Genomic DNA, 26,476 nt, shown 5'->3' on the forward strand with positions numbered 1-26,476 from the left:
GAATACAAACAATTTCTCAACATTCAGAAAATTTTTATGAGTCACTTGGACATGAAAAAAGTGGGGTTTTATTTTAAAAAATGAATATACATAGGGGATGTTTTTAAGATAAAAATATTCCCCATCTACTGATGGGGTTTGGGACACATCTTCAGCTTCTTCTACAATATGCAGACATTTGTTACCATAACCACGTCGTCTTATAGGTGGTTAAGTCATGTCAGATTACGTCTTAGAACAGGACATTAATGCTGGACAACAAAGCATTTGTGGAGTTGTGTTTTAAGGTGGTAGCGAATGTTTTTGCCGCAATTGTGTGTAATGGATTTCCAAGTTTCACTTCAAGTCCATGTACATATTTTACTAAAGCACGGTAGAAAATATGAAGCCAACTATCAAAGCCAAATAAAATAATCTTTGCTAAAACCGTAAACTTACAGCCAAGTAGATTTGTCTGACGCTGAACAGTGTGAATAGTAACATTTGCTTAAATTAATTTCAGCCATTCTTAAAAGACATTGTGTGGCATCTATAATTGAAAGTCTTCATTTCTAATCTTAGAATTATCTTAGTTTAATATTATTTCCAACAAAAAAAAACAACAACACATGAGCTGATCTTACTTAAAAGCAGTAAATGTCTTTGGGAAAGCCCCTTTTGAGTAAAAAAATATTCAAACAGATTAGCTTATTCCTATAAATCCGCATCTTCCTCTTGCATCTGTTCCAAAGACTTCAAGTAATCCCGAGCCAAGATCTTCTTGGGCAAAATATCTGTCAAATAAGAGAGAAAAAAAGTTAAAATCCACATGTTAACACCTTCATTACCCATCCTTCTAGGGTAAAAGCCGAATGCCTTCCAAGCCATTAGCTCCCTACACATGGAAGAATATGCACCATTTGAGAAAAAAGCAAAGACTCAGTGTTTTGTGATTATCTGTACTTAATTACAAATAGGGATTCTGTTCCCACCCATAATGCAGTTATTAATGGCTTAGAAACCCTGTCCAAACTGTGGATACCCCTAAGACATGAGTAGTGTAATACAGGATTAAACTTTAATACCCCCCCCCCTAGAATATCAATTATTAACTTAACAAAAGGTATACTATCTTAGCTTTAATAAGTTTCTGTAATGTTTTATTAGGATTTCACATTAAAAATGTCCTAGTCAGTTAGGGGGGTAAAGTTCTTGAAAAATTATTTTATATTGTCATGAGTTCAAAGAAGATATAAACTAGCACAGAAATGAGGACATTTGTGTTTTGTAGATTTACTAATTGACTGGTTTACTAAACAAAAGTCTTATAACTGCCATCTTGGTTGACCTGCTTTGCAGCCTGTCTCTGACATCTCTAGTCCTATCAAACTTGACCTTTAGTTTGGAGATGGTTCCGGGCTTGTTTTTGTTTTGTTGTTTTTTTTATAGAGGAAAAAAAGCTTCAAGTTGCCCTCTTGCATGATCTCAACAATCAACAGATCTGTTCAAATGATTACAACAGAAACCAACGTGTCATTAAGCAAGACCAATAACCACAGGTGCTGCCAATTATGCACCTGTGGTTACCTGAAGCTCAAAATAAGTCAGTAACAACTAAGACAATTAACGATTAATTGACTTTATAGATAAATCCATTTATCTTCCTATGATCCAACCAGATTGATGCATCTGGGGCAGGTGGTTAAGCGAATTGATCTATGCCATTATAAAATAATTTTAAAATAAAATAAATTGATAATATACTGGTATTGGAAAATACCATTTGGATTTTACATTATCATATAATGTAAAAATGACTGAGTGGATTGTTGGAAATGATCAAGCAATCATTACAGTCCAATGTGTGGAAACAATTTGATTTTTGCAAAGATGTGTGGCCATACAGAATGGTATGATGTTCTAATAATGTATTATTTTGATGTGGAAAAACAACAGTGGGCAGAACTTTAGGGAAAAAATGTGAATGGATTTGCCCTTAATTCTTGTTTACTTCTTTGTTTAATCACATATGTAATTTATAATACTTGATTACCTTGCAAGAAATACAAGGAATCTGTAAAACTACATCGCCGAGTCACACTGGTTGAAGATTTGGCTAAAGAAGTCAATGAACCGGATTGTTCAAAATGAACCAATATCCACTACGAACCACTTATTATGATATGAATTGAATCATTGTTGAAATGTTTATATGAGCTGTTATGTGAGGTGTGCAGTTAATGTAAGCTGTTTAGCTTTAAAAGTGAAGTTTTGGGAGGTATTGTAAAAGTCCAACTTTTAGACTGACACACAAACGCATCTTCTTCAATATGGCATCGTGTATGGGTTTCCAACACTTTAAGAATAACTCAATACAAAGGGATGGAAGGTTGGTGTCTCACCTGTGAGAAAGTGGAAAGTCTCGGTCTCTTCTGCGGTTTTCGCCAGGTCGCTGTATGACAGCGAGTTCGATTCCTTCCCACAGCCGTTATTGAACGAGGACCGAGCCAGGTGCTGGACGAACAGCTCCTGCAACAACACAACCAAGAGAAATGCTAACGATGCTAGACACTCGAATGAACGGAGCTAGCATGAAACTGCAGCTTACTGTAGCCTTGGTGGTGAGAAAGAGAGCGTCTTGGTTGATGCTGGAGACATCTGGAGAGCTTTTCATGATCAACCGGACTCTAGAGATGGGCAGAGAGATTGTCTTTTTAGCGTCTAACGCGGGGTCGTCTTTTTCTGGACGGTTTTGCGACATTTTTACGAAGCTGTTGCGCGACACAGACAAGCAGAACCACAACTATTGTTGTGGATACGCTGCTGGTTTCTTCCTCGTGTTCATTTGGTGTTTGTCAGCTTTTCAGATGATATAGCGCCATCTACTGGAATGGAGTGGAGTCAAACTTTTTTCTTTTTCTTTTTTTTAAATCATGGATTGTAAAAACAACAATGTAGCTCATTAATATTTCTATTGCGCTTTGATACTAGACTTCAAGTGGTATAAAGCACTACTTAATAAACACCTGTTAAGCTCTTGTGTTTACACCACTGAAGCTCCCAAAGGAATTTTCCTAATTTTCTTCCTTCTAATGCCTAGTTTGTATAATAAACAACTACCATAGAAAAATGATTTAAGACTTTCTTTGGCAAACTGATTACATTTAGGGATGATGTTGAGCTGATTCAGAAATTTGTACGGTGTTGCCATGGAAACCGCCATCAGAATAACTGACCAAAAATATAAACGCAACACTTTTGTTATTGCTCCCATTTTTTAATGGTATGAACTCAAAGATGTGAAACATTTTCCACATACACAAAATAACCAGTTCTCTGAAATATTGTTCACAAATCTGTCTAAATCTGTGATAGTGATGAGCACTTCTCCTTTGCCAAGACAATCCTTCCCACCTCACAGGTGTGCCATAACAAGATACTGATTAGACAGCATGATTATTGCACAGGTGTGCCTTAGACTGGCCACAAGGAAAGGCCACTCTGAAATCTTCAGTTTTGTTTTATTGAGGGGACTCAGACAACCAGTCAGTCTCTGGTGTGACCACCATTTGCCTCATGAAGTGCGACACACCTCCTTCGCATAGAGTTGATCAGGTTGTCTATTGTGGCCTGTGGAATGTTGGTCCACTCTTCTTCAATGGCTGTGCGAAGTTGCTGGATATTGGCAGGAACTGGAACACGCTGTCGTATACGCCGATCCAGAGCATCCCAAACATGCTCAATGGGTGACATGTCCGGCGAGTATGCTAGCCATGCAAGAACTGGGATGTTTTCAGCTTCCAAGAATTGTGTACAGATCTTTGCAACATGGGGCCGTGCATTATCATGCTGCAACATGAGGTGATGTTGTTGGATATACGGCACAACAATGGGCCCCAGGATCTCGTCACGGTATCTCTGTGCATTCAAAATGCCATCAGACGCCATCGCATGTGAGCTTTTGCCCACTTAAGTCGGTTACGACAACGAACTGGAGTGAGGTCGAGACCTCGATGAAGACGACAAGCATGCAGATGAGGTTCCCTGAGACGGTTTCTGACAGTTTGTGCAGAAATTCTGTGGTTATGCAAACCGATTGTTTCAGCAGCTGTCCGAGTGGCTGGTCTCAGACGATCTTGGAGGTGGACATGCTGGATGTGGAGGTCTTGGGCTGGTGTGGTTACACGTGGTCTGCGGTTGTGAGGCCGGTTGGATGTGCAACAGAAACAGCTCTGGTGGACATTCCTGCTATCAGCATGCCAATTGCACGCTCCCTCAAGACTTGCGACATCTGTGGCATTGTGCTGTGTGATACAACTGAAGATTTCAGAGTGGCCTTTTCTTGTGGCCAGTCTAAGGCACACCTGTGGAATAATCATGCTGTCTAATCAGCATCTTGATATGGCACACCTGTAAGATGGGATGGATTGTCTTGGCAAAGGAGAAGTGCTCTCTATCACAGATTTAGACAGATTTGTGAACAATATTTCAGAGAACTGGTTATTTAGTGTATGTGGAAAATGTTTCACATCTTTGAGTTCATACCATAAAAAATGGGAGCAATAACAAAAGTGTTGCGTTTATATTTTTGGTTAGTGTACATTTTTGCCAAAGTGAACATCCTGGACAATAGGATAGTGGATTTTTTTTTTTAAGGATTTGGGAGTTCACCCAAGCTACAAACTGTGCAGGTGTCACAGCAACATGACTATCTGTACAAAAAAAAAAAAGAAAACAGTCCTAAAAGGAGCTAGAGCACACAAAACAAATAAAAATACTGCTTAAGAAGGTCAGAACTGTTTTGAGCTGTCAATTAAAACCTGTAACAGAAGACAATAGAACATTAAATTGGCCCAATTTCCCCATACAGTGCACTTTTGAGGCTCTGAGAAGCTTGTACTGTGACAGACTGATCCATCCATTAAGGCTTGCTTCCAAGACCAACTCCCACTTCTCCAGGGCAAGAAAACAATTAAACGTAATACCAACTCCAAATTGTAAATTTCCTAAAGTTATTTGTACAGTTCTGTTTACGATCTTTCTTAAGTACATATTTATATTAAAAATGTTTATGTTTAAAGGAAATTATAGATATGTGGTGTATATAATTTTTACTTGTTTATAGTGCTGTTATTTGCTATGTTGTTCTTGCCCTCTTCTGCTTTTTGTTTAAGAGGATGTTTTCCCATTATCGGTTCCTTCCAACAATATAAACTTCTTTCCTCATTTTGTCACAGCCCGTAATCTGTTACATAGAAAGTTGTCAATCAAATCGGCCAATACTATTATTAAATCATTTTAAAACGCAATAAATCGATATGTAATTATTTCACTTTATTTATTTTCTTAATTTATTCATTTTCTTTTGTTGTAGTTGTTGTTTTTCAATTTTCAATTGTTTTTGTTCCTGAACAGTTCTTTGTTTTTGGTGTGAACTTCATTACTTATTTCTGTATTTTGAAAAAAAAAAAAAAAAAGTTTTTACATGTTTTTTACAGTTGATTACATGTTTTGCAGACCACATGTTTTATACACTTTTGCAGCTGTATTTATTTAATATTTATTTATTTAATAAGAATCTCATTTTTGATAATAATTTTCCTAATAATTGTAATAATAATTTTAACTATTTAATATGAATGTCATTTGTGATGTCCTTTTTTGATGTTATATTATATAGATTATTTCTGAATGTCGTTTTTGCTGCCACAGATAAATGAAATTTCCCCATTGTTGGATTAATAAAGTTATCTATCTATCTATCTATCTATCTATCTATCTATCTATCTATCTATCTATCTATCTATCTATCTATCTATCTATCTATCTATCTATCTATCTATCTATCTATCTATCTATCTATCTATCTATCTATCTATCTATCTATCTATCTATCTAGTAAAAGCTAGATATGATGTCAGCAAAAACTGATCAGTCAGTCATTCCAGTCTATTGTATGGAAACACTTATAAATTTAGCAAAGACATGTGACCATACAGTATGGTAGAATGTTATAATAATAGTCCCTTTGTATTATTTTAATTTGGAAAAAACAAAAGTGGGCTAAACTTTAGAAAACTAAAATGTGAATGGATTTTTCATAAATTCTTGTTTACTTGTTTGTTTGCACACAAATTTATTTACACTCTATTAGCTTGCAAGAAATTCAAGGAACCTGGAAAACTTCATTTGCACTGTCCGGTACCCAGGTATTTCTCTCTGAGTGACACTGGTACAAGTTTTAGCTTTCCTGGATCCATTTTAGGTCAGTGAATCGGATCACTGCAGCAACTAAAAATGTCATGAATTACATTTTTGTAAAAGTAAATCGTTACACCCCTACTAGACAGCAAATTGTGGAAAAACTGGATTTAAGTTAATCAAAGCTCTGTAAAATGTTTGCAGCATAAATTAAATCTACTTGTAAATTTTTATTTTGGACGAAAAATAGTTTTTAAAATGCAGTTTTTATTCAGTTTCACAAGCACTATAACTAAAAAGTTAGACAAATCGGACTGTGCTTCACACGTGTCCACTAGGTGGCGGTAGCGCAAAAATTAGACGGTTAACCGACCGAACCTAAATTGCAGACAAAGAGCGAAGCTAATATCCGGTAAAAACAATAGTTGAGCGACTACGTTTAATTGCTACAATGGATGGCAGTTATTTTGGACAAATGTTTGCAATTGATCTCTCGGAAGACCAGACATTTTGTGACATCTGCTGAACAAAGATTAGTGAGTAGTTGTTAGCATTTTTAGGGTGAATCGAGCATCTTCCTCTAGTTTCCTTCGTACTACGTCGGCGTCGTTTTCCTGAAAAAAAAAAAAATGCCGCTTGGTTTGAAACCGTGTTGTGCTGCGTGTAAGACGAACTCTTCCTCCATGTGGAAAAAGGGAAGCCAAGGGGAGATCCTGTGCAATAACTGCACGGGGAAGAGCAGCAGCGCCACGGCGGCAGGACCTTCCATGTCATTCAGCGCTCAGCCCAGTAATGGCGGAGGGAAGCAGGTCAGTCAGTCAAAGGAGGACTCAAACTCCCAGCAACTTCTCCTTTGCTCAGCATCAAACCACGTCTGTTTCTTTGTAGTCCAAGCAGGAGATACACCGGAGGTCTGCGCGGCTGAGAAGTACCAAATACAAAGCTCCTGCTTCTGAGAAGAAAGTGTCAACAAAAGGAAAAGGAAGGAGACATATTTTCAAACTAAAAAATGTCAGTTAAAAAAAATAACCAAAAATCATTCTTCCTGTCATCTTTTATTTTAACCTGTAAACTCTTCCCCACAGCCAATCAAAGCTCCTGAATCTGTAGCAACGATCGTCACTTCAGAATCTGTATTTTATAAGGTATTGTGATTATTATTCCAATCATTTGTTTGTCCGTGTTATACTGTTGGTCTGCAACCTGTGGCTCCGGGGCCACAGGTTGCTCTTTTACCCCTCCACTGTGGCTCTCTGATTAAAGAAAAATAACGTTGTGATTTTAAAATATAACTGTAATGTAAAAAATAATTATAAATAAGTAGGAAAGTAAACTTACACAAACTTTATTCAACTCATCCACAAACAGTTGAAGGACAGTACATATCAAAAACATTTTTGACAGTTTTTTTTAGCGCAGTGTACTGCAGAAAATCAATTGGAGGTCAGTAAGCACAATTAGGGAGGATTTTTGAACAAATTGAATGATTTTAAATTTGTTTACGTTTGAAAAATATGGTAAGGTTCACTTAATTAGCTCTGATTTAATTATGGTTGGTTAGGATTTACACATTTATGGCTGAGATTCACCACAAGCGATAAAATAATGTGTTGTTTTTGTTTTGTTTTTTATCACTGCTAACAATACGCCAATACCCTTATTGCATTGAGATGATTCTATATGACACCGGCTGTCTTTTATTTTGAAAGGAATTCATGTGAACTTCTGTCAAAAGTTTAAACTGTTTCATTTGTTTTAAAAAGGCTATTTTATCTTTGTTTGTTTGATTTCTGCCCAAAAAAGCAACAGTTCATTTATATTTATCATAATAATAATAATGACATCAATAAATATTTTTAAGGGTGAAGTGAGATTTTGTGGATTCTGTTGGGTTCAGTGAGAAATCGACCCAAATGGCACTTTTAGCGTTGAAGGTTGCATGCCGACTACTGTCTATGTTTTTGTTTCTTTTAACATCTCTTCACAAATACAGGGGGTTTACTACCAGACAGGTGATGTGATCAAGGTGATAGATGAGGATGACGGGAAGCCCTACTATGCTCAGATTCGAGGATTTGTGCAGGACCAGTACTGCGAAAAAAGTGCAGCACTAACGTGGCTCATTCCCACCCAGGCCAGCCCAAAGGACAGGTTTGATCCTGGGACTTACATTGTCGGTGAGAACTCCTACAGAATAACATATTTCTTAAGTGATTTTCTGGTCTTGGGTTAAGCATCATGTGTTGTTTTCCAGGTCCAGAGGAAGATCTGCCCAGAAAGATGGAGTACCTTGAGTTTGTGTGCCATGCACCCTCTGAGTATTTCAAGTCCCAGAGCTCCCCGTTTCCCACTATCCCCATATGTCCTGAAAAAGGCTACATTTGGACCCATATAGGACCTTCACCAGCATTCACTGTCAAAGAGTCTATCAGCACCACCAGTTAACAAACAGTATTGGTAAAATAATTGTAATTATGCAGAGTATGTACATGTTTGTATTTGTAAATAAAACCAACTTTTGTTTTTCATTTCTCATCTCACGACTTTAATTCTTTAAAAACATAACAAAATAACAAAAAGACTATTTGAAATTTCTTGATTTTCTAAGTTGCAGGAGGAAAGTAGACCCTCCCCCTCACAGGGAGGTTTTTGACTTTATCAGCACTTTTGGGCTTTTATGGTTTCTAGCTTTTATTTTCACTCAAAAAAAACCTTTTTATAAAATTTCTGAGCCTTTTAGGAAACATGTCTAATATTTTTTCATAGTTCTGATAACACTAAGGTCATGAGCCACGGCTCCTGAGCTACTTCTGAGCTTTAAGATGCCAACATTGTTGCATATCTTTTAATAAAAAATGTTAACTTATAAACAATAAAATCTGCACAGTAAAACAAAATGTTGCCCTATCGGTGTGAAATAGCTGTAAAGAAGACTAAAGCTAAATTATTTAGAATTTTTTTTTTTTATTAGCTGACATTTTCAGTTAGTGAGGTTTCCACATACGGAATTTGCAAAAAAATAAGTTCTGTCAAATTCAGTCATCTTTTATGTAAATTTTAAAGTATAGGGGGATGATACTGAATACAAGTAGAATTTCCATTTAAAGCTAGCATAATGTATGGAATATTTGAGTATAAATGCTTTACAAAGTTGATTTGTAAACTGTCAAGCTTCCTGGTGGTGTTCAAACGCTCCTACACATCTCTTCGGCAGGCGCTGCAAACATAAACTGACGAAGGACATAAGACAGCTGCTCCTATTAATAACCTTAACCCAGTTAGCTCTCACAAGATCCCTCTCCCCTCAGTGTGTTTGTTCCCTCAGAGCAGCAAGTCCAGTTTCAAACAAAAGCCACAGACTGACAGCAAAGAGGGGACATCAACAAGCCAAGTGCTACAAAAAGACAAAGAAACACAAAAAGAGAAATATTTGAAAACCAATCCTATCACCAACTAAGAAGAGTAAACCTCAAAGAGGAAACCTGGGAACATGAAGTCCCTGCGCTTCATTGCTGCTGAGGGTTTTATCCACACGGGTCCAATGGCTCTGAGGAACCTAAACTGTGTGTCTTTTAACCTTTACCCGCTTCTTTTCAAGGCCTGCTACCTCCATGAACAGACTGATCTGTTGCATACTTTGGTCCAGATGTGGCCTCTGCGAGATCTCGATCTTAAAGAAATCCTGGGGAAAACCATCGACTGTCAAGTGGATCTCACCACCCGAACATGCCGGCTTTGTTTGGAAGCAATTCTAACTGGATTGAAGGTAAACAAAGGATTTACTTAGTGTGACTACTTTAAATCATATTCTCAATTATATATTTATTGTTGACTTTTTGCTTTGTATATTTTCCAAATCAATTTGGATTAATTTACATTCAAATGGAAAATTGAATAATATTTCTGATGATGTTGGTTGTATTTTTAAGGACTATGTGCTGTCTTCTCCAACGACCTACACCAAGAACCTCCGTGTGGTCGACCTGACAGCCCTTAAGGATGTTGAACACCAAGTCTGCCCCTGCAAATCCACCCTGGGTCGATGGGCAAGAACCAAATTCCTAACACGAATGTGCTATGAGACCATGGTGGCAATGCAAGCCAGTGATGTGTCTCAGTTTGCCTTTGAAACAGCTATCGATGTCCGTCTGAACGGCTTCATCACAGGCCGCAGTTACGAGTTGGTAGCTCAGGCCTTCTTGCTGCTCCGCTACTGTCCTCTGAAGCCCCGCTTTGTTAGTTTCAGAGCTGATTCCCTCTCTCTTAAGCAGCTGTTCTACGTCCTTCGCCTGGCAGAGCCGGACTCCATCACAAAGCTAGAGGTGGTCCACAATGTTCCCCTTGAGGCCGTACACCTGGAGGTGCTACTGTCCCGGCTGGAGTTCCCTAAGTTAAAGTCTTTAACACTGCCAGCTGGAGCGTTGGATTTTAGGAGGCTGGGATCTGATGAGGATGACCTTCTGGCAACAATTGGGAATCTGTTAGCGCAGATCAGCAGCCTCAATGAACTCTGTGTAGGGTTCTCTACTCTCACAGGACATCTCAGAAGACTCCTGAAGTGAGTACACTGGCAAAGACAGAGAAATGGGACCAAACTCTAGCATTGCTCTTTAATAAAGGTCAAAATCATCAAGTTCCAGTGTCACGGGACATTGCATGGCATCGGTAAACAAGGAAGGTATTTGCAGTCTAAGTGGTTGATATGGTGCCAGTATGAAGGCTGAATGCAGGCGGGTCAGCCAGGATTTTTAAAAGGACACTGTTTACAGGTCAAACTGGAAATTTATGATAGTATTTTTAGAGCAGTATAACAATTTTCCTGTTTTGTTCATGCAAATGAGGAGAAATGTTGACAAAAATCCAAAAATTGACACTTAAATTGCCAGACAGCATCGATTAACGAAGGACTGTAGAAAAAGAAAACCTGAAATGAAATCAGAAACATCACATTTTAAGCAATGTGTGCACCATAATTAATCAAATAAAAATTAATAATCAGATACAAATTAACGTATCCATAAAATAAAACTAATAACTGATCTTGAAAAACCTTTTGTGGTAATTTATTTCTGGTTTGTCCTCCCCTGACTACCTATAATTTATTTATTTTTTCTGCTCTATTCACAGCCCCCTCAACACTCCACTTCAGAGTCTGGAACTGACCAACTGCACTCTGAACCGTGTGGACATGACATACCTGGCCAACAGCCTCCACAGTGAAGCCCTGGTTCACCTCGACATCAGCGGCCATAACATTTTTGGCTCTTTTCCTGCACTGGTGACAAAACTGCTAAATCGCTGTTCAGCAACACTAACACACCTGATCCTTGAGGAATGTGACATTGAGGATGAACACATGAACACCTTGCTTAATGCTCTGACTCCCTGCCAGAAACTTGAGGAGCTCAAACTTCTGGGGAACCCCCTCACCTCTGTGGCGTTGCAACATTTATTTACTGCACTGTCTGCAAGTTTCCCGAAACTGAGATACATAGAGGCGCCCGTTCCCCGTGAATGCTACCCTGAGGAGCTCACCTATCCTCTTGATGAATCTGTCTTGCTGTCCTACAACAGGGATTTGTTTCAGGAGACCATGAACCAGCTGTTGGGAGTTCTAAGAAGAGCTGGTAAAGAAAATGTGGAGGTGTGCACCCCCATCATGGGGGCCTATGATCCAGATATTAATGAAACTAACAACGAACTGGGGGTGTCCATGCTGAAATCTTTTAACAGTGTTATTGGGGACTTCATAGGTACAATCAATGATGTGGACAACAGGAGATCACAGACGTAATTTGACTCTCTGTGAGAAGATGGTCTTGACTTATAAGTGCGCTTTAACTGTTTTCTGTTGTGTGGCTTTAGATTTTTCAGCCGTTTCTAAACCGAATCACAGCACACGATTTTTCATCTTTCTTTGAAAGCCAACACCAGAATCCCATAAGCTGAAGTCACAGCAAACCCACAACTCCCTAATTTGTTGTGTGATCAAATAAAATGATTTAAATCACTAACTTCAAATAATTACATGTGCTGTACAAATATAAAGCAATAGCAGCAAACATTGAATTTTAACCACTTTGCATGATTTTGTGTTGGTGCTGTGATTAAATGTAAAGAATTAGATCAGTAAATGGTACAAATTTGCAACATCTGAAGGAATGATTTTAATATGCACACAAATGTATCATTTTGTTATGTCAATGTATCCATTGTTAAGTCTTTTGTCTGAAAACACACAAAACACAAGTGTGGCCTCTTAAACATGTAGAATTTTTTAATGGGCTTTCTTAACATGCGTTACATTTTATTTCATATATTACACCACGGGACAATTATGAACCGACTTAGGACAGATAACAGTTGTGACTGAAGATCGTCTCATTTCTTCATCCATTCCTCCTTTTCGTTTCTCTCACGGATCACCTCCTCCAGGTATGGAGTCAGGTAAAAGTCCTCCTGTGGGGAAATTATAAACACAACCAGAAACAAAATCAACGTCATGACTCAATACGTTAACAGTAACAATAATGTAAAATCTTAGTTCACTGGCAGTTCTACCAGATCATATGTTTTGCTAAGTAGAATAGAATAGAATTTTTATTACACATGAGGCCCAAATGTCAACACCATAACAAAATAACATTGCTTTTACTCTTAAGGCGACAGACGTACCTAAGTAAAGCTTTAAACAAATCAAATGCTAAATATTGCTGGTACTACCTTATGGGTTACAGTAAATGTCAAAATATTTTACATGGTAAATGAGGAAATTCTTACTAACGTATTTTTTATTTTATTTAATGTGGTTGAAGTAGTCATGCTTTAATAAAAAATGAAAACATTAATCCTTCCTTAAACCCAAAGTTCTTGACCCCCTACACAACCCACCTCTTCGTATTTTGTCCATTGCTCTTTTGGGAGAATCTGCTGCTTCATAGAGAGATCCAAGGCTCTCTTGATTCTGAACATCCTGTCATTGTAAACCCTTTCTGGAAGCCTCCTAAGGGCTTCTTTCACATCTGCATCCTCAATTATTGTGTCATCCCGCATTAACCCTGCAGGAGAACGTACACGGTGGAATTTAAAAAAATTGCGAAATAACAAAATATTTATCTTCATCAATACAAACATTTGACAAAGGAAGTATGACAGGAAAAATTTAGGTCAGTAAAAGAAAAATTAACTTTTTACCATGCAGCCTCGAGTGCAAGACCAGCTATTTTTCTTTTTAAAGCGTATGACTCGATCTTTAAATCAGTAATAATGACTACAAAAATTTCATATTTTTTATACCCAACTAAAAGCATATTTCAGTTCTCATCACTTTATTTAGCACAGAATACATCATGTGAATAGTGTTTTTTTATAGATGACTTTCAGATCTATTCTTTACATGAATGTTTAACTTACCAAGCTTGTTGAAGCCACACAGGTTGTAATACCATTTGCGGAAACCAAGCATGAGCCTGCCCGTAGCCACTGTAAGTTTAAACACACAAATCAGTCTGGACTTTAAGCCTCAGGAGGAAGCCTAAGAAGATGCCAAACTTGCTCATGATCATCATGAGGAGAAATCGTCATTGTTATAGATTGTAGCTTAGTTGGCACGTTTATTTCAACGGCTCGATGAAAACCATCTACACCCTTTATGTCCATACACATTCTTAGAAAAAAATGAGACCGACGAGGATGAAAGAGAAAAGGGATAGACTAGAGGCGCTGAATAGCTAAAAACAGAGGCAGAAAGAAGAAAGCCGTTACTAAATGTACTGGAACATTAAAACAAATGTTTTGTAAGGCACTACTAAAATTAATAGTAATTCATTTTAATGCAATTTTGTGTGAATGTCTGACAGAATAAAAGGTTTAAAAAAAAACCTCAAAGATTCGAATATGCTGCGGTGATGACGAGCTAAGGCTAACTCAACCGGTTAGCATTAGCACGGACGGGGACATTAAAGGACATACACAAGAAAAACGCTCAAAAACAAAAAGTAAAAAGGTAAATAAAACGAATTCAAATATATATAGTTTCTTTATTAAAGATATCTTATAATTACACTGTGACGATATGACTAACCGGTTTAAATGTACTTAAGAAAAATTAAACATATTTACTAACCTGGTGCCCTCGCCGCCATATTTTCACTGAGACCGCAGTGCAATCTGGGTAGACTGCTCGTACTTCAAAAAAAAAAAACTTTATTTATATTTACAAGTTTCAAAATAAACGCAGCTTTCCGACATTTTAAAAAATAAATCTTTTGACCAAATTTTACTACATGGTTCTGAACCAGTTCATTTGAAGGCATGTTGTTTAAGACATTTTTGTTTAGCCTGATGCATAATCTCACCTCAATGGCAACCTTTGCCAAAAGCCGTATTGCTTATGTATGCTGATGACCTTGTCATTTTTAGCCCCTACAGTGCTGGGTTACAAACACTTTTAAAAGCTTGTTCTGACTATGGCAGAGACATTGATATAAACTACAATCCCTCCAAAAGCAAAGTAATGATTGTAAGGACCAAAGACGACAGAAATGTAAACTTTCCTGTTTTTAAGCTCTGTGGAACGCCTCTGGAGCAAACCTCATCTATCAAATACCTTGGACATTTCATTACTGATGATTGGAGGGATGATAGAGACATTCAGAGACAGTACTGTCAACTCAGGCAAACATGCTGATGAGAAAATTCAGTACGTGTTCTCTTCAAGTGAAGTGTTCGCTGTTCAGAGCTTACTGCACTCCTCTGTATACGGCCCCTCTTTGGTGGAACTATGGACGTGGGACATTCCGCAAATTCTTAGTGGCCTATAATGATGCTTTTAGGCTTCTGCTACAGGTGCCAAGGTGGTACAGAGCCAGTCAGCTATTTGTGGATGCTCACATCCCCACCTGTGAAGCACTACTGCGTAAGCTTACATACGGCCTTATAGAACGCCTGGACAAATCTAAGAACTCAACTATCATGTCTCTGACTGATCCCAAAAGAAGCTCATGCCGCTACACTTCTGCCCTGAGGAAACACTGGATACAGCGATTATACTCTTTTTAATTTATAATTTTTACTTTTTATAATGTATACTGTATTTGTATCTTTTTCTATGGACCACATCTGAGTCTGAAATAAAAGTGTGTTTGGCCTCAAAATGTGAAGGAAAAAAAACTTAAATGTTTACACACAACAACAACAAGACTTATGTAGCAAAGAATTTTTGTGTCTGCATATTTAATCCACAGAAACTGTATGTGTCAGTGAATGTTTAACTACAAGTGGCTCAAAACATTCATTTACAAAATAACAAAAAAAGATTTTCTCAGATTTTTATGTTCACAACTTTTTTATCCCTTTGTAATTAATATAAAATAGACACAAATAGTTACGAATTATATAGAGGAGGCGAGACCTTTTTGAAAAAGAAAAAGGCCATAGATACACTTTATTTCAAACTTAAAATTTTGATAAATGTATAAACATAAAATGGTACCAGCTCTGCATCTTTTTTCATCTACCCTTGTGAAATTTAAAGTGTTTTTTGAAACAAATAAAAATCTTCGACTGTAGACAGCGCCAACTCAGTGCAGAAAGCCTCATCCGGCAATGACACCATGCGGTCCAGGGAGATGTAGTTGGGCAACGTGGGGTCGTACTGGGCTTTTTGGAGGTATTCAAGAAACAGGTGACGCTCTCTGACACGCAGATACTTCGTATTGAGGACCTGTATGTGCATACATCACAGAAATCATTGTTGGGAATTTGACAAATGTTAACATGTTTAAAGTCAAAAGCCACCCACCTGTGGGAACTTTGCGATTAGATAATGAGGGACCTTCATGGTGTTGTGAAGGAAGTCAAAGATCTGAGTTAGTTTTCTTTTATTTGCTGTCAGGACTTTGGGGACAGCAACAACTATGTGTTGGATCTCGTTCTGTTTGAAGCCTAGCTCTATTTCACATACCTGTGGAACACATTTTTTAAGAGAACTGTCCGATTAACCATGAACAGTATTTCAAAACAGTAATAAAGTAATTACTGATGAATTAAACAGACATCAACAAAATTACTACAAGAATGAGTTAAGATGTTATCCCATACCTTCAAATTTTCTTTAACAGGCTCCAAGCTGACACAAAGTAATTTGGGAAGACGGGCTACAAGGTTTCGTGTCTGCAAAAGACAGCAAAATGATCCTTTACTTGCAATTAGGGTTTTTATATACTCACAATTTCCATTGGTTAAAACATTTACATTACTTTAAGTCATTTAGCAGATGCTTTTATACAGAATTTACAAACGATGCACATGAACAAATTCAGTCTGATGTAATGGAAAAAAAAGGATTTAACTTAATGCAGTAAAATATTCAAAATGAATTTTGGATTTCAGCTAACATAAAAGTAAAAACGATATGTTGCATACATTAGAGGCACTAAGTTGAAGTTGCTGCTGATAAAACCCCAGCCTGTTGTCCAGCCTCTTCACATTGAAATTAAGCAGGTAGGGAGCTCTGGACACCATGGATGCTACAGTCTCTGAACTAAACTTCCTTGATTTGAGATAGGTCACCCTTTAAAAACAACAAAAAATAAATAAAAGACAGTTCCAAAACAGTGTGACTGCTGACCATTTACAATAGAGACATCACAATGTCCCAAATGTTCACCTGTCCTGTAGGTTTTCTATATTCTCACAGAGAACAAAGGGGTTGTGAGTGATGATATAGCCAAAGCAGGAGTCTTTCACCCCAATCTCTTTAAGGAACATCAGCCGAGGAGCCACATCTGTCTTAAAGTCAAGTCTCAGTAACATGGAGCCAACATTGGGCCTCTGCTCCAACTTCCACAGATTTACACCTGCAAAAAACAGATATCAGTCATAAAACTTATAAAACAATTAAGATTATTTTGTGGTGATTATTTTACCAGCTCTGACTCTTGTTCAAAAAGAGATTAAATTAAAAACCAGTAAAAGGCTTTTCAGAAATCTTGTTTCTCTTTCGGCTTTTCCCATCAGGGGTTGCCACAGTGAACAAGTCGTATGGTAATTGTAGTAGTATGGTAGTAGTATGGTAGTTGTTTGTTTTTGGTGTGAACTTCATTAGTTATTTCTGTATTTTGAAATAATTTGTAATGTTTTTTTACAGTTTACATGTTTTGCAAACCGCATGTTTTTTACACTTTTGCAGCTGTATTTATTTAATATTTATTTCTTTATTTAATAAGAATCTCATTTTTGATAATAATTTTTCATAATAATTTTAGTAATATTTTTAATTATCTAATAATAATTTAATTTGTGATGCCCTTTATTGATGTTATATTATATAGATTATTTCTGAATGTCGTGTTGCTGCCACAGAAATGAAATTTCCCCATTGTGGGATTAATAAAGTCATCTATCTATCTATCTAAACTTGGCAATGTTATACGCCGGATGCCCTTCCTGACGCAACCCTCTCAAAGCAACCGGGCTTGGGACCGGCACAGAAGTAGAGAAGGGAACAGGGAGCAGCCCGAATTCGAAACCTGGTTTCACGGACGGAAGGCGCCGCAAACCAGCACGAGCTAAACCGGCTCAAAGGCTTTTCAGAAATGTACATACCTAATTCTACCAGCTTTGAAAGCGTTTCTGATTTCTCAACATAGTCTCTTAGGGATGTTGAGGTTGGAGGCAAGGAGGAAGGGACAGAAATGCTAATAGCTTCTTCATCACAGATCTCTTCAAGTGCTGAAGATTCAGCAGCATCATCCAAGTCTATGAAAAAAACAAAATACAAATTCAAGTCAGGATTTATAATTGAATTCATATGGGTTTAAATAATCAGTGTCAACACTCACCAAGGAACGCTGGATGTTCCGTCATTGACAGAACATCTGTAGATGGCATCAGCGTGTTGGTGATTTGGGTAATGCTGGTTTTTGTCAGCTCTTTTGTATGTTTGTTGTCTTTGGCATCAGCAGTCAGATGTTTTTCTGCCAAATCACTATAGCAACACATTTGCTGTTTCCAACTCAGCCCTGTCTGAGTTGATGCAAGTCTTTTTGTGATGAATAATCCATCAAAGCTTTTTAACAGTTGTCTTGTTCTTGGAATTAAATGCCGAACATGAGAGTAACATCGCCAAACGGCAGTCTTGGAAGAAAGAGAGCCTCTGCATCTCATGCACAGTTGTCCACACGCAGAAGCCATGGCCATGCTGTAAAACAATGAGAAACATGAAGCTGAATATATAAAAACAAGTATATTTCAATCTTTTAGCCATCATATCACGGTCAGCATCCCTTATACGATGATTATAACGTAAATTCTAAACCTATGTTTTTATCATTTTTTTTATACTTAATTTTAAAATGACAGAAATTGAAAACAATTAAGAAGTTGCTACTGGTCAACATCCTACAGTGAGATTTTACTCTGGGAAACAAGCAAATGGCAACGATAATATGAATCTCATTTCAACATTGAGCAAAGAGCTAACAAAACAACTTTTTTTGTGTGTGGGTGGCTACAATTATTTTAGATTTTACAAAGTTGATCGACACTAAAGCTTTCTTAAAGTTATAAACTGAATTTTCTCTCTAAAGAAAACAAAGGAAATTCAATTTAAGCAAGTAATGAATGCGATTCACTAGGATTCAATAAATCATAGAAAAAAATGAGCATTGTAGGTACACCGATTTAGATTCGTGTTATGCAAATAAATCAATAGTAGTCAGACAGAAGGGTTTGGACCTGTTTTCATAAAACTTAGTATATCAATCATGGCACGTTTTTTTCTTGGTGTTTTTACCTGCTGATAGGCCAAATAATTTTTACAAGGTGAGACAAATGTTAAATAATCCCACAGAGACGTCTAAATTAATAATGCTGCAATCATTAGATTACTCTTAGTTTAGATCATGTAAAGTTAAACAGTGAGCTAGCTACCTTGCCCACCAGAGGCTATCGGTATTCAGAGATGTAGCTGTAATGTTAACAAGCTAGCAGCACCACGGTCATTTTCATTTTTGATAAACTGTTTTAATAAACCCGATTGACAAACAGTTTTACACAACCTGAATAACTAGCTGATGACGACTTCGAATAGTTCCTTTCAGCCAGGTCAGTTACATTCTTCAAGAACACATTCAGTCCAACGTGCACAATAGCGGAAGGACTTCACGAAGGCGTGACGTATTGGAATGTACCAAAACGATCATTTGAGTTGGTGATTAATTATCTAACAACTTCTTGAAAGTATAGTGTTTTTTATTACGACATTGAACATAATTATTTTAATATTTACAAATAATATTTTAACACTCACCTCATTTTGTCCGCTAGTGATTTTATGATTTCGGCACTAGATAAATGGTTCCGTCCACACTTAAGGTTCCAGTGTGTGAAACGCTTCTGTTGTCATTTCTTGAATTTTAAGTCTTGGTTTTTAAGCTCAAAAAAAGATGAAGAACTATGATAAATATCGATTACATTTCCGCATGATAAATGAGCAGCAAGTGGAGGATATCGGTCTTGATTTCTTCTACAAGCCTCACACAATAACTCTCTTGGCAATCACTGTGTTTAGCCTTATGTACTTTGCATTCGCCAGGTGATACTACGAAGTCATTTGTTAATGTGACTTTTTGAAACTTTTAAATATTCCAGACTAACTTTCTTTCCTGACAGGGATGATCAAAACTATGAAAATAACCTCCGCGTGGGACTATTAGTAGTTGTTTTCTTTTTCTTGGTCATCAGTGTCCTTGCATTTCCCAATGGTAAGCTCTGTTAAAATTTCTCTATCAAAGAATGACTTGATCCACATTTTAGTTTTATTTGAGCCATTATATTATTTATTTGAAAACTCTTTTCCGTTCTTTAAATATCACGATTGTTTTTAAATATAAAAAACTCGTTTAGACCTAAAGATTTGGATGCATTAACCCTATAAATATTTCGAGATATTTATTTAGTGACCAACACATGGTGCAATAATTAATTACTTTGAATGAAAGTTGTGCTTTTAAAAATACAACATGCAAAGTTCACCAAGTGGATGTCTCTGTCTTAGGGCCCTTCACCAGGCCACATCCTGCAATATGGCGAATGGTTTTTGGTAAGTCTTGAAAATACCCAAATCTATCATCTACACTATTTGCTTTTCATAATTGCTGCTCTAATGAAATGTTCTTTGGTAGGTCTCAGCGTGCTCTACTTCCTGTTCCTTGTGTTTCTCCTTTTCCTCAACTGGGATCAAGTGAAGACCCTCATGTATTGGTTAGACCCAAATTTGCGTTATGAGAAACGAGAAGCTGACATTATGGTAAGAAAAGTTTTTAAAGTTTATGTTTTTCCTTTTCATGAAAAATTAGACAACTATCAAGCTCACTGTTCAATGGAATTTGAGAGAAGACTCCTTATACTACTCTTAGACAAACCTTTCCTACTTTCATCCGAATTCTCTGCCTGTGGCTGGAGTGTACTTTAATTTAAAAAAAGGTCTGTAACAGAAACAAGTTGGAAAGTGGAAATAGTTGCAACCACTTTTACAATTTCTTTTGTTTTCAGAAACTGTTTTATCTGGAAAGAGTTTAATTAGAGAACCCTAACTTACATCCCAATACTTGGAATATGGATCCTTAAGTGAAACACTGCAGCACTACATCATAGCAGCAGTACACCATTTAAAGAGTTTTAAGTAAAGATTTGTCAGTCATGTCTACAGATGTACTTTTCAGCTGTATTATTTTGTCAAACAGTTTTCAATTTGGAAGTTTAAATATCTGAACTTTTTTTTTTACACAAATAGTTCCTAAGAGTTTTTATGTGTTTTCTTTTCTAAAGGAATATGCTGTAAACTGTACAGTTATAACAAAGGAGCGCATCCTGAGCCACTTGGACATCTTTGCATTTGGCCACTTTGCTGGATGGGCAATGAAGGCTCTGCTGATTCGCAGTTATGGTTTGTGTTGGACCATCAGCATCACATGGGAACTAACCGAGGTAATGAAAATCTTTTTCTAGTGGATTACACTAGTGTACTGGTGAATTAACTGATGTAACTAGATTGCTAAATCTAACCTAACACCAGATACCTTTATATCAGGGGGAAAAAAACTGACTTTTTATTTTTGTAACCATTTTAAAACTCTCTTTAAAGTAGATTTTTATTGTTACTTGACTTAAATGGACAAAATATGTGGATTCAACCTTTTTTCTACAGCTGATCTTCATGCACCTTCTACCAAATTTTGCCGAGTGCTGGTGGGATCAGGTCATCCTGGACATTCTGCTTTGTAATGGAGGAGGCATCTGGCTGGGCATGACTGTTTGCCATTATCTGGAGATGAGGACCTACTCCTGGGCGAGCATCAAGTCAGTGTTTTTTTTCTCTCTTAGTAATCACCTGATATCTTGATAAGCATTAATAATATAAATTATTTTGACTGTTGTTGCTAAAAAAGTTGTGAAACCTGAAATAGTCTTTCACATTTTTGCTTGACCTTGAATTAAATTCAATTTGATTATAAATTGAACAGCAAAAAAAATGCAAGCCTTTTTTTTCAAGTGTGTTTGCCTCTTGTAACAAAAAATGGCAGCTGAATGTTCTCAACATCTTCTAAAAGAAATCTATAACACCACTTGTTCGGTGTCAGGAGTGAATTATACCGTAATTACATTTCCCCAAACCCTGCTTTACGTTTTGCCAGAACGTCTTGCCTGACATTTCTATTCTCACATCAGTCAGAAATATTTTTCTTTTTTTTCTTTTCTTTTTTAAATATTTTTTACATTTTTAAGTCTTGCCTGATGTTTTACAAGTTACTTTCAACTTGTAATACACTAGAGTTCACTCGTTATTGTTGTTCAGAAGTAATCCTCTACCGTACAATTGCACTGTCCTAAAATTATAGTGGTAAATAACTCTTTCGTAATGTTTAGGTTGCTTTGTTTTACATAAATAAAATATCATCTAAGTGGCAAATGTAACACATAGAATTTTACATTTACTTAGAGGTTCTTGGTTTTGTTATAATGCCTAGTACATTTATTTATTTGATTATAATTTTTTTTATATTTATTCAGGTTATCTGGTTAGTTCATACTCATATAATATAAGCTCAATTAAAATATATAAAAACTAAAACAAAAAGAGGCCAAAGGTTAAAATGATTCCACCTGGTCTACAACAAAAAGACAGGTTGGCTCCATAGAAAACAGGGGATGAATTATAGTGTTGGATCATTGATGCTTAACAATATTATTGTACACTTTGGTGGCCCTATTTCTGTGTAAAAGAGACATGTTGTGGCTAAAATGATCACTTTTGTTTTCTTCCAACATTTGTACTCATATGAATACAACACATCAGAATATTAATATTCTTTCTCAATATGAATCTAAAAAACCTAAAGACACCCCGTCATCAAAAACATTTTTTTCAAACAGTCTTGCTTGTCTTTGTAGGGAGATCCACTCAACCACAGGGAAGATAAAACGGGCTGTACTTCAGTTCACTCCAGCCAGCTGGACTTATGTCCGCTGGTTTGACCCTAAATCGTCCTTCCAAAGGCTGGCAGGCATCTATCTTTTTATGATCCTGTGGCAGGTATGAATGCTTACTTCTACTTTAAACTCTAACAGTCAATAGTGTATTGATTATCAATAAAATAATTGTTATTTTACTAATGCAGGTTTTTTAGGATGAAAAGTTGGTTGTATTTACAAATTTTGTTTCATATTTTAGATTATGGGAACAAATTAACTTTACCGAACTTTTAAAATTTTATCTTCACAGTTGACGGAGTTGAACACATTTTTCTTGAAGCACATCTTCATCTTTAAAGCTTCTCATCCTCTGAGCTGGTGTCGTATCCTGCTTGTGGGAATCATAACTGCGCCCACTGTACGGTACGTTCAAAAGTCAAACCCGAGTGCACCAAGAGTTTTATGTTTTAACCTAAAGCACCTACCTTACATCAGTGGATTTTACTCAAATTACTCTAATCCTTTAAAAAATCCAATACAACGTTCAATACAGGTTTGGACAGTAACGTGTTTTAAAAGCCCTCTACCTTTTCTAACAGCCTTTATTATAGATGCTCACCAGTTTTCTTTCAGAGGAGAATTGTTGTCTGTTACCAGGTAAAATTTATTAAAAATAAATTGTAAAATTAAAATACATAAAATTGTATTTTAGCTTTGACTAAAGTCCCATCTATTGTATCGTCCACACAACTGATAAAAATTACTTGCGTTTGTCAAAAATTGCATTTGTTTAATGAATGAAGATTTAAAGTAAAAAAACAAAAAAACTTTAACTAATTCACTGCTTTACATATATTTTAGTACCTGAATAAGAATATGTTGACGTAAACCTAAGTGAGTGTTTAAAAAATGTGCTTATTTTCCTGTTTCTACTTACTGAGTTGCTGTTTTCTTTAAATCTTTTTGTAGACAATATTATGCATACTTGACTGACACTCAGTGTAAGCAGGTGGGAACACAGTGTTGGGTGTTTGGGTAAGTGCAATTTGTTCTCTTTGTTTGTGTCACCTACGTGTTTAGAGACATTTATTTAATTCTTTGTTGGGAAAAGTTACTTGAACGTGTTTTCCTTTTGTCCGTCTTGTGAGTTAGCTAAATTTCTTCTTATTTTTTATTTTGTCCACAAAATAAATTGGTGCTATTCAGCTGTTTTTGATACAACTGTTTTTTTATCATGTAGAAAGCTTAATAATATTGGAAGTCCCTAATGACCATGAGTGCACACTCCAGGTTCATTTAATTAGAAATTGCAATGTAGGGTAGAGGTGACTAGCTCGTTTTAAACACTGTTGTACTCTAAGATCACTTTAATAGCTTCACACGTGACCCTGACATGTGGGGTGTATTTAATTCTTGATTTATTACAATATTTGTGCAATATTTTCTGATTAGATCATTTATTAAGCACACTTTTATCATTAATTTTTAGTCTCCGACCAAATAGCTCTTTTGTCTTAAAAAGAGAAGTTATGTTTGAAATTTATTTTGGAGTTATGATTTTAAGTTTTTTGTTATTATTATTATTATTATTATTATTATTATTATTATTATTATTATTATTATTATTATTATTATTATTATTATTATATTAAATTTACGACTTTTTGTTAATAAAGCTGCTGATGATTCTTGTATACAAAAGCTAAGTAGAAGATGAATGCTCTGTGTCTGCAGTCCTATGAGTCTTCTCTCTAATTTTACAATAATAACCGTAAAACACATACATAGTATTTATGTGAGGGAAAGTAATGGTGTATTTTGATTGTGAGCTTGGATATGTCCATTTAGAGGCTCCCTCGCAGTATAAAACTGTTTCCAAAAGAGGGAGCCATTTTTAAATTCAGCAGCTTATTGTACATATTTTTTTGAAAATTGGGGATTATTTATGTAACTGTGTTTCTGCTGTTCTTTTATAGAGCCATTGCTTTCCTGGAGGCTCTAGCTTGTGTTAAATTTGGCCAAGACTTGTTTTCCAACACCGAAATTTACTACGTGCTCCTGTGGCTGTTGTGTCTGGTAGGAAACAAAAGCTGTGTGTCATCCAGAAAGAATTTGTTTTCAGCTTGCCAGACATACATATTTTATTTAGATTTGGCACTTGATTAACTGTAATGTTATCTAAACATCTTTACATTAAAAAAAAGAAGTTGATAGTACAACACTGAAATTATACCCAAGTATCTTCACCACAGAAATATTGTTATTCTATTTTTTCTTCTTTGTTCACCTATTTTTTTATCGTTTATTCAATAATTTATTTGTTCATTTTCTTCAGGCACTCATCACACTTCTATGTCTATCTGGCATGGTATGGTATGAACAACAAAAAATGAAGGTGAGACCTTCTTTTAGTTGCAGTTAAAGATACTTTTTAGTGTAACCAAAGATTTACCTTAAAGCAAATTTAAAAAAAGAACAAAAACCACTAGAGGTCTGGGAATTGTTTCTTGTTTTTCATCAATAATGTTGGTGAGTAACCAAGGTTCCTTGTCTTTCCAGAGGCAATTATTGCAACGTGAGGACTCCAATGACAGCTGCCCTGTTGAATCGTGCAATTCTGCTTTACTCAACTTTGCAGGTCAGTTTTCAAACAAGAAAATCTACAAAACATGAATAAACTATTTACCTCTTTTCATTGTTTTGCTCCATAGATCAGAGGGATTCTTTGAGAAAACTCCAATCAACAAAATCCAAGAGGACCTCAGCTAGAAAGAGAACTAATGGGAGAGAAGACAAAATCTAACAAAAAGATTAACTTTCTCTCTGATGATGTAAAAAAAAATTTAACAATAGCAACATGTAATCAAATCAGATATGGCAAATCCCTGATCGTGATAGATATTACTCCAGGCGGCCGTGGTGCAGCGGTAGGGCGGTCGACCCCATGATTGTAAGGTTGCAAGTTCGATTCCCACCTTGCACACCCATGAGTCGAAGTTTTCTTGGGCAAGACACTGAACCCCACCTTGCCTCTGGTGGAAGGCGGGCATCTGTGTTATGTGTGTGTGACTGGGTGAATGAGACTGTAAAGTGCTTTGTCCTTGTAGGTAGAAAAGAGCTATACAAGTATATTCAATTTACTCAAACCAATTTGATTAAATGACACTTTTCATTGTGATTCATTGAACTATGTGGTAAACCAGGAGTAAAAAAGTTTCACTCTAAAGCTGCTGGCAGAGTGCATTCCACATAATAATTTGTTTCTATGTATTTAATTTATAATTTTTGTCATATATGATTTTATTTTATAATAAATGTAAGTAAAAGATTTTTTCTAATCTTCCCTTTTTTTGTTTCTATTTTTAATTCACAATAAAAATTCCAGTATATAATGTATTAGTATTATTAATGTGGTATAAGGGTTTAATTTAAACAAAATATCACTTTTTTACACGGAATTTTGCTCTCTGACAAATTGCATGCACACAAGTTTACTGTGTCTTTGGGAGGACCAAGAGCACAATGCTGATCTCCAGATTAAATTACCTAAAATTATGAAATTGGTAATTTGTTTGATGCTTTTAGTTAAGTCTTAAGTGAAAATAATTTCAAATAATGGTAAAGGATTTTTATTTATTTATCGTACTTTCTTTTCATTTAACATTTGCCATAAAGATTCCAACTGAAAGTGCAGATTATTTACATTTTTCAAATAAAATTAGAATAACAAGAATTAAACACTTTATAAGTGTGGATTTTTGTATAAACAATTTTCAAATGAATAAATTGCCTTTTTAAAGACTATTCTAAAGATGTTTGA

At 36.1% G+C, this 26,476-nt stretch overlaps 6 protein-coding genes across 9 annotated transcripts; 3 read left to right on the forward strand and 3 right to left on the reverse strand.

Moving 5' to 3' along the window:
* Positions 1 to 45: 45 nt before the first annotated feature.
* On the reverse strand, positions 46 to 2,846 carry chrac1 (chromatin accessibility complex subunit 1). Its single transcript, XM_004074226.5, has 3 exons — positions 2,588 to 2,846; positions 2,382 to 2,508; positions 46 to 773 (listed from the first exon to the last, which is right to left on the reverse strand). The coding sequence occupies exons 1-3, from the start codon at positions 2,738 to 2,740 to the stop codon at positions 694 to 696; spliced, it is 360 nt and encodes a 119-aa protein (XP_004074274.1). The 5' UTR covers positions 2,741 to 2,846; the 3' UTR covers positions 46 to 693.
* A 3,688-nt stretch (positions 2,847 to 6,534) lies between these two features.
* On the forward strand, positions 6,535 to 8,708 carry gatad1 (GATA zinc finger domain containing 1). 2 transcript variants are annotated; one of them, XM_011481272.4, is made up of 6 exons: positions 6,535 to 6,716; positions 6,876 to 6,989; positions 7,069 to 7,191; positions 7,266 to 7,325; positions 8,174 to 8,357; positions 8,435 to 8,708. In XM_011481272.4, the coding sequence occupies exons 1-6, from the start codon at positions 6,636 to 6,638 to the stop codon at positions 8,623 to 8,625; spliced, it is 753 nt and encodes a 250-aa protein (XP_011479574.1). In that variant the 5' UTR covers positions 6,535 to 6,635; the 3' UTR covers positions 8,626 to 8,708. The 2 variants fall into 2 exon arrangements, with proteins under 2 accessions (XP_011479574.1, XP_004074272.1); XM_004074224.5 differs by having other exon boundaries at positions 6,659 to 6,989.
* A 776-nt stretch (positions 8,709 to 9,484) lies between these two features.
* On the forward strand, positions 9,485 to 13,028 carry lrrc14b (leucine rich repeat containing 14B). 2 transcript variants are annotated; one of them, XM_011481271.4, is made up of 4 exons: positions 9,602 to 9,743; positions 9,827 to 9,946; positions 10,110 to 10,738; positions 11,308 to 13,028. In XM_011481271.4, exons 2-4 carry the CDS (start codon positions 9,827 to 9,829, stop codon positions 11,972 to 11,974), a joined length of 1,416 nt encoding a protein of 471 aa, XP_011479573.1. In that variant the 5' UTR covers positions 9,602 to 9,743; the 3' UTR covers positions 11,975 to 13,028. The 2 variants fall into 2 exon arrangements, with proteins under 2 accessions (XP_004074424.1, XP_011479573.1); XM_004074376.5 differs by having other exon boundaries at positions 9,485 to 9,946.
* On the reverse strand, positions 12,435 to 14,785 carry uqcrb (ubiquinol-cytochrome c reductase binding protein). Its single transcript, XM_004074223.5, has 4 exons — positions 14,306 to 14,785; positions 13,594 to 13,662; positions 13,072 to 13,238; positions 12,435 to 12,639 (listed from the first exon to the last, which is right to left on the reverse strand). The coding sequence occupies exons 1-4, from the start codon at positions 14,322 to 14,324 to the stop codon at positions 12,562 to 12,564; spliced, it is 333 nt and encodes a 110-aa protein (XP_004074271.1). The 5' UTR covers positions 14,325 to 14,785; the 3' UTR covers positions 12,435 to 12,561.
* A 612-nt stretch (positions 14,786 to 15,397) lies between these two features.
* mterf3 (mitochondrial transcription termination factor 3) lies at positions 15,398 to 19,632 on the reverse strand. Of its 2 annotated transcripts, none has more exons than XM_078954591.1 (8): positions 19,493 to 19,632; positions 18,024 to 18,382; positions 17,788 to 17,940; positions 16,850 to 17,039; positions 16,606 to 16,753; positions 16,282 to 16,353; positions 15,983 to 16,144; positions 15,398 to 15,904 (listed from the first exon to the last, which is right to left on the reverse strand). In XM_078954591.1, the coding sequence occupies exons 1-8, from the start codon at positions 19,495 to 19,497 to the stop codon at positions 15,710 to 15,712; spliced, it is 1,284 nt and encodes a 427-aa protein (XP_078810717.1). In that variant the 5' UTR covers positions 19,498 to 19,632; the 3' UTR covers positions 15,398 to 15,709. The 2 variants fall into 2 exon arrangements, with proteins under 2 accessions (XP_078810717.1, XP_004074270.1); XM_004074222.5 differs by lacking the exon at positions 19,493 to 19,632 and adding an exon at positions 19,242 to 19,375.
* On the forward strand, positions 19,549 to 25,999 carry ptdss1b (phosphatidylserine synthase 1b). Its single transcript, XM_011481270.4, has 13 exons — positions 19,549 to 19,777; positions 19,855 to 19,946; positions 20,240 to 20,284; positions 20,367 to 20,491; positions 21,013 to 21,171; positions 21,392 to 21,543; positions 22,636 to 22,777; positions 22,967 to 23,079; positions 23,626 to 23,691; positions 24,633 to 24,732; positions 24,992 to 25,051; positions 25,216 to 25,294; positions 25,368 to 25,999. The coding sequence occupies exons 1-13, from the start codon at positions 19,629 to 19,631 to the stop codon at positions 25,457 to 25,459; spliced, it is 1,374 nt and encodes a 457-aa protein (XP_011479572.1). The 5' UTR covers positions 19,549 to 19,628; the 3' UTR covers positions 25,460 to 25,999.
* Positions 26,000 to 26,476: the final 477 nt, after the last annotated feature.

The sequence above is a fragment of the Oryzias latipes genome, chromosome 11 (assembly GCF_053564925.1).
Source record: "Oryzias latipes strain Hd-rR chromosome 11, Olatipes_Hd-rR_3.1".
Lineage (NCBI taxonomy): Eukaryota > Metazoa > Chordata > Actinopteri > Beloniformes > Adrianichthyidae > Oryzias > Oryzias latipes.

Coding starts and splice junctions, on each gene's coding strand:
- gatad1 (XM_011481272.4), top strand. CDS start 6,636: ATGGCAGTTATTTTGGACAAATGTTTGCAATTGATCTCTCGGAAGACC. Junction 6,990..7,068: donor GTAATGGCGGAGGGAAGCAG/GTCAGTCAGTCA, acceptor GTTTCTTTGTAG/TCCAAGCAGGAGATACACCG. Junction 8,358..8,434: donor TCCTGGGACTTACATTGTCG/GTGAGAACTCCT, acceptor GTTGTTTTCCAG/GTCCAGAGGAAGATCTGCCC.
- mterf3 (XM_078954591.1), bottom strand. Junction 17,941..18,023: donor GGAACATCCAGCGTTCCTTG/GTGAGTGTTGAC, acceptor TTTTTTTCATAG/ACTTGGATGATGCTGCTGAA. Junction 16,145..16,281: donor CTGTTAAAGAAAATTTGAAG/GTATGGGATAAC, acceptor TGTGTTCCACAG/GTATGTGAAATAGAGCTAGG.
- uqcrb (XM_004074223.5), bottom strand. Junction 13,239..13,593: donor GTGTGGCTTCAACAAGCTTG/GTAAGTTAAACA, acceptor GTTCTCCTGCAG/GGTTAATGCGGGATGACACA. Junction 12,640..13,071: donor AATGGACAAAATACGAAGAG/GTGGGTTGTGTA, acceptor ATTTCCCCACAG/GAGGACTTTTACCTGACTCC.
- lrrc14b (XM_004074376.5), top strand. CDS start 9,671: ATGAAGTCCCTGCGCTTCATTGCTGCTGAGGGTTTTATCCACACGGGT. Junction 9,947..10,109: donor CAATTCTAACTGGATTGAAG/GTAAACAAAGGA, acceptor TGTATTTTTAAG/GACTATGTGCTGTCTTCTCC. Junction 10,739..11,307: donor CATCTCAGAAGACTCCTGAA/GTGAGTACACTG, acceptor CTCTATTCACAG/CCCCCTCAACACTCCACTTC.
- ptdss1b (XM_011481270.4), top strand. CDS start 19,629: ATGAAGAACTATGATAAATATCGATTACATTTCCGCATGATAAATGAG. Junction 24,733..24,991: donor TCCTGTGGCTGTTGTGTCTG/GTAGGAAACAAA, acceptor CATTTTCTTCAG/GCACTCATCACACTTCTATG. Junction 25,295..25,367: donor TGCTTTACTCAACTTTGCAG/GTCAGTTTTCAA, acceptor TTTGCTCCATAG/ATCAGAGGGATTCTTTGAGA.
- chrac1 (XM_004074226.5), bottom strand. CDS start 2,740: ATGTCGCAAAACCGTCCAGAAAAAGACGACCCCGCGTTAGACGCTAAA. Junction 2,509..2,587: donor TTCTCACCACCAAGGCTACA/GTAAGCTGCAGT, acceptor GTGTTGTTGCAG/GAGCTGTTCGTCCAGCACCT. Junction 774..2,381: donor GACTTTCCACTTTCTCACAG/GTGAGACACCAA, acceptor CTTATTTGACAG/ATATTTTGCCCAAGAAGATC.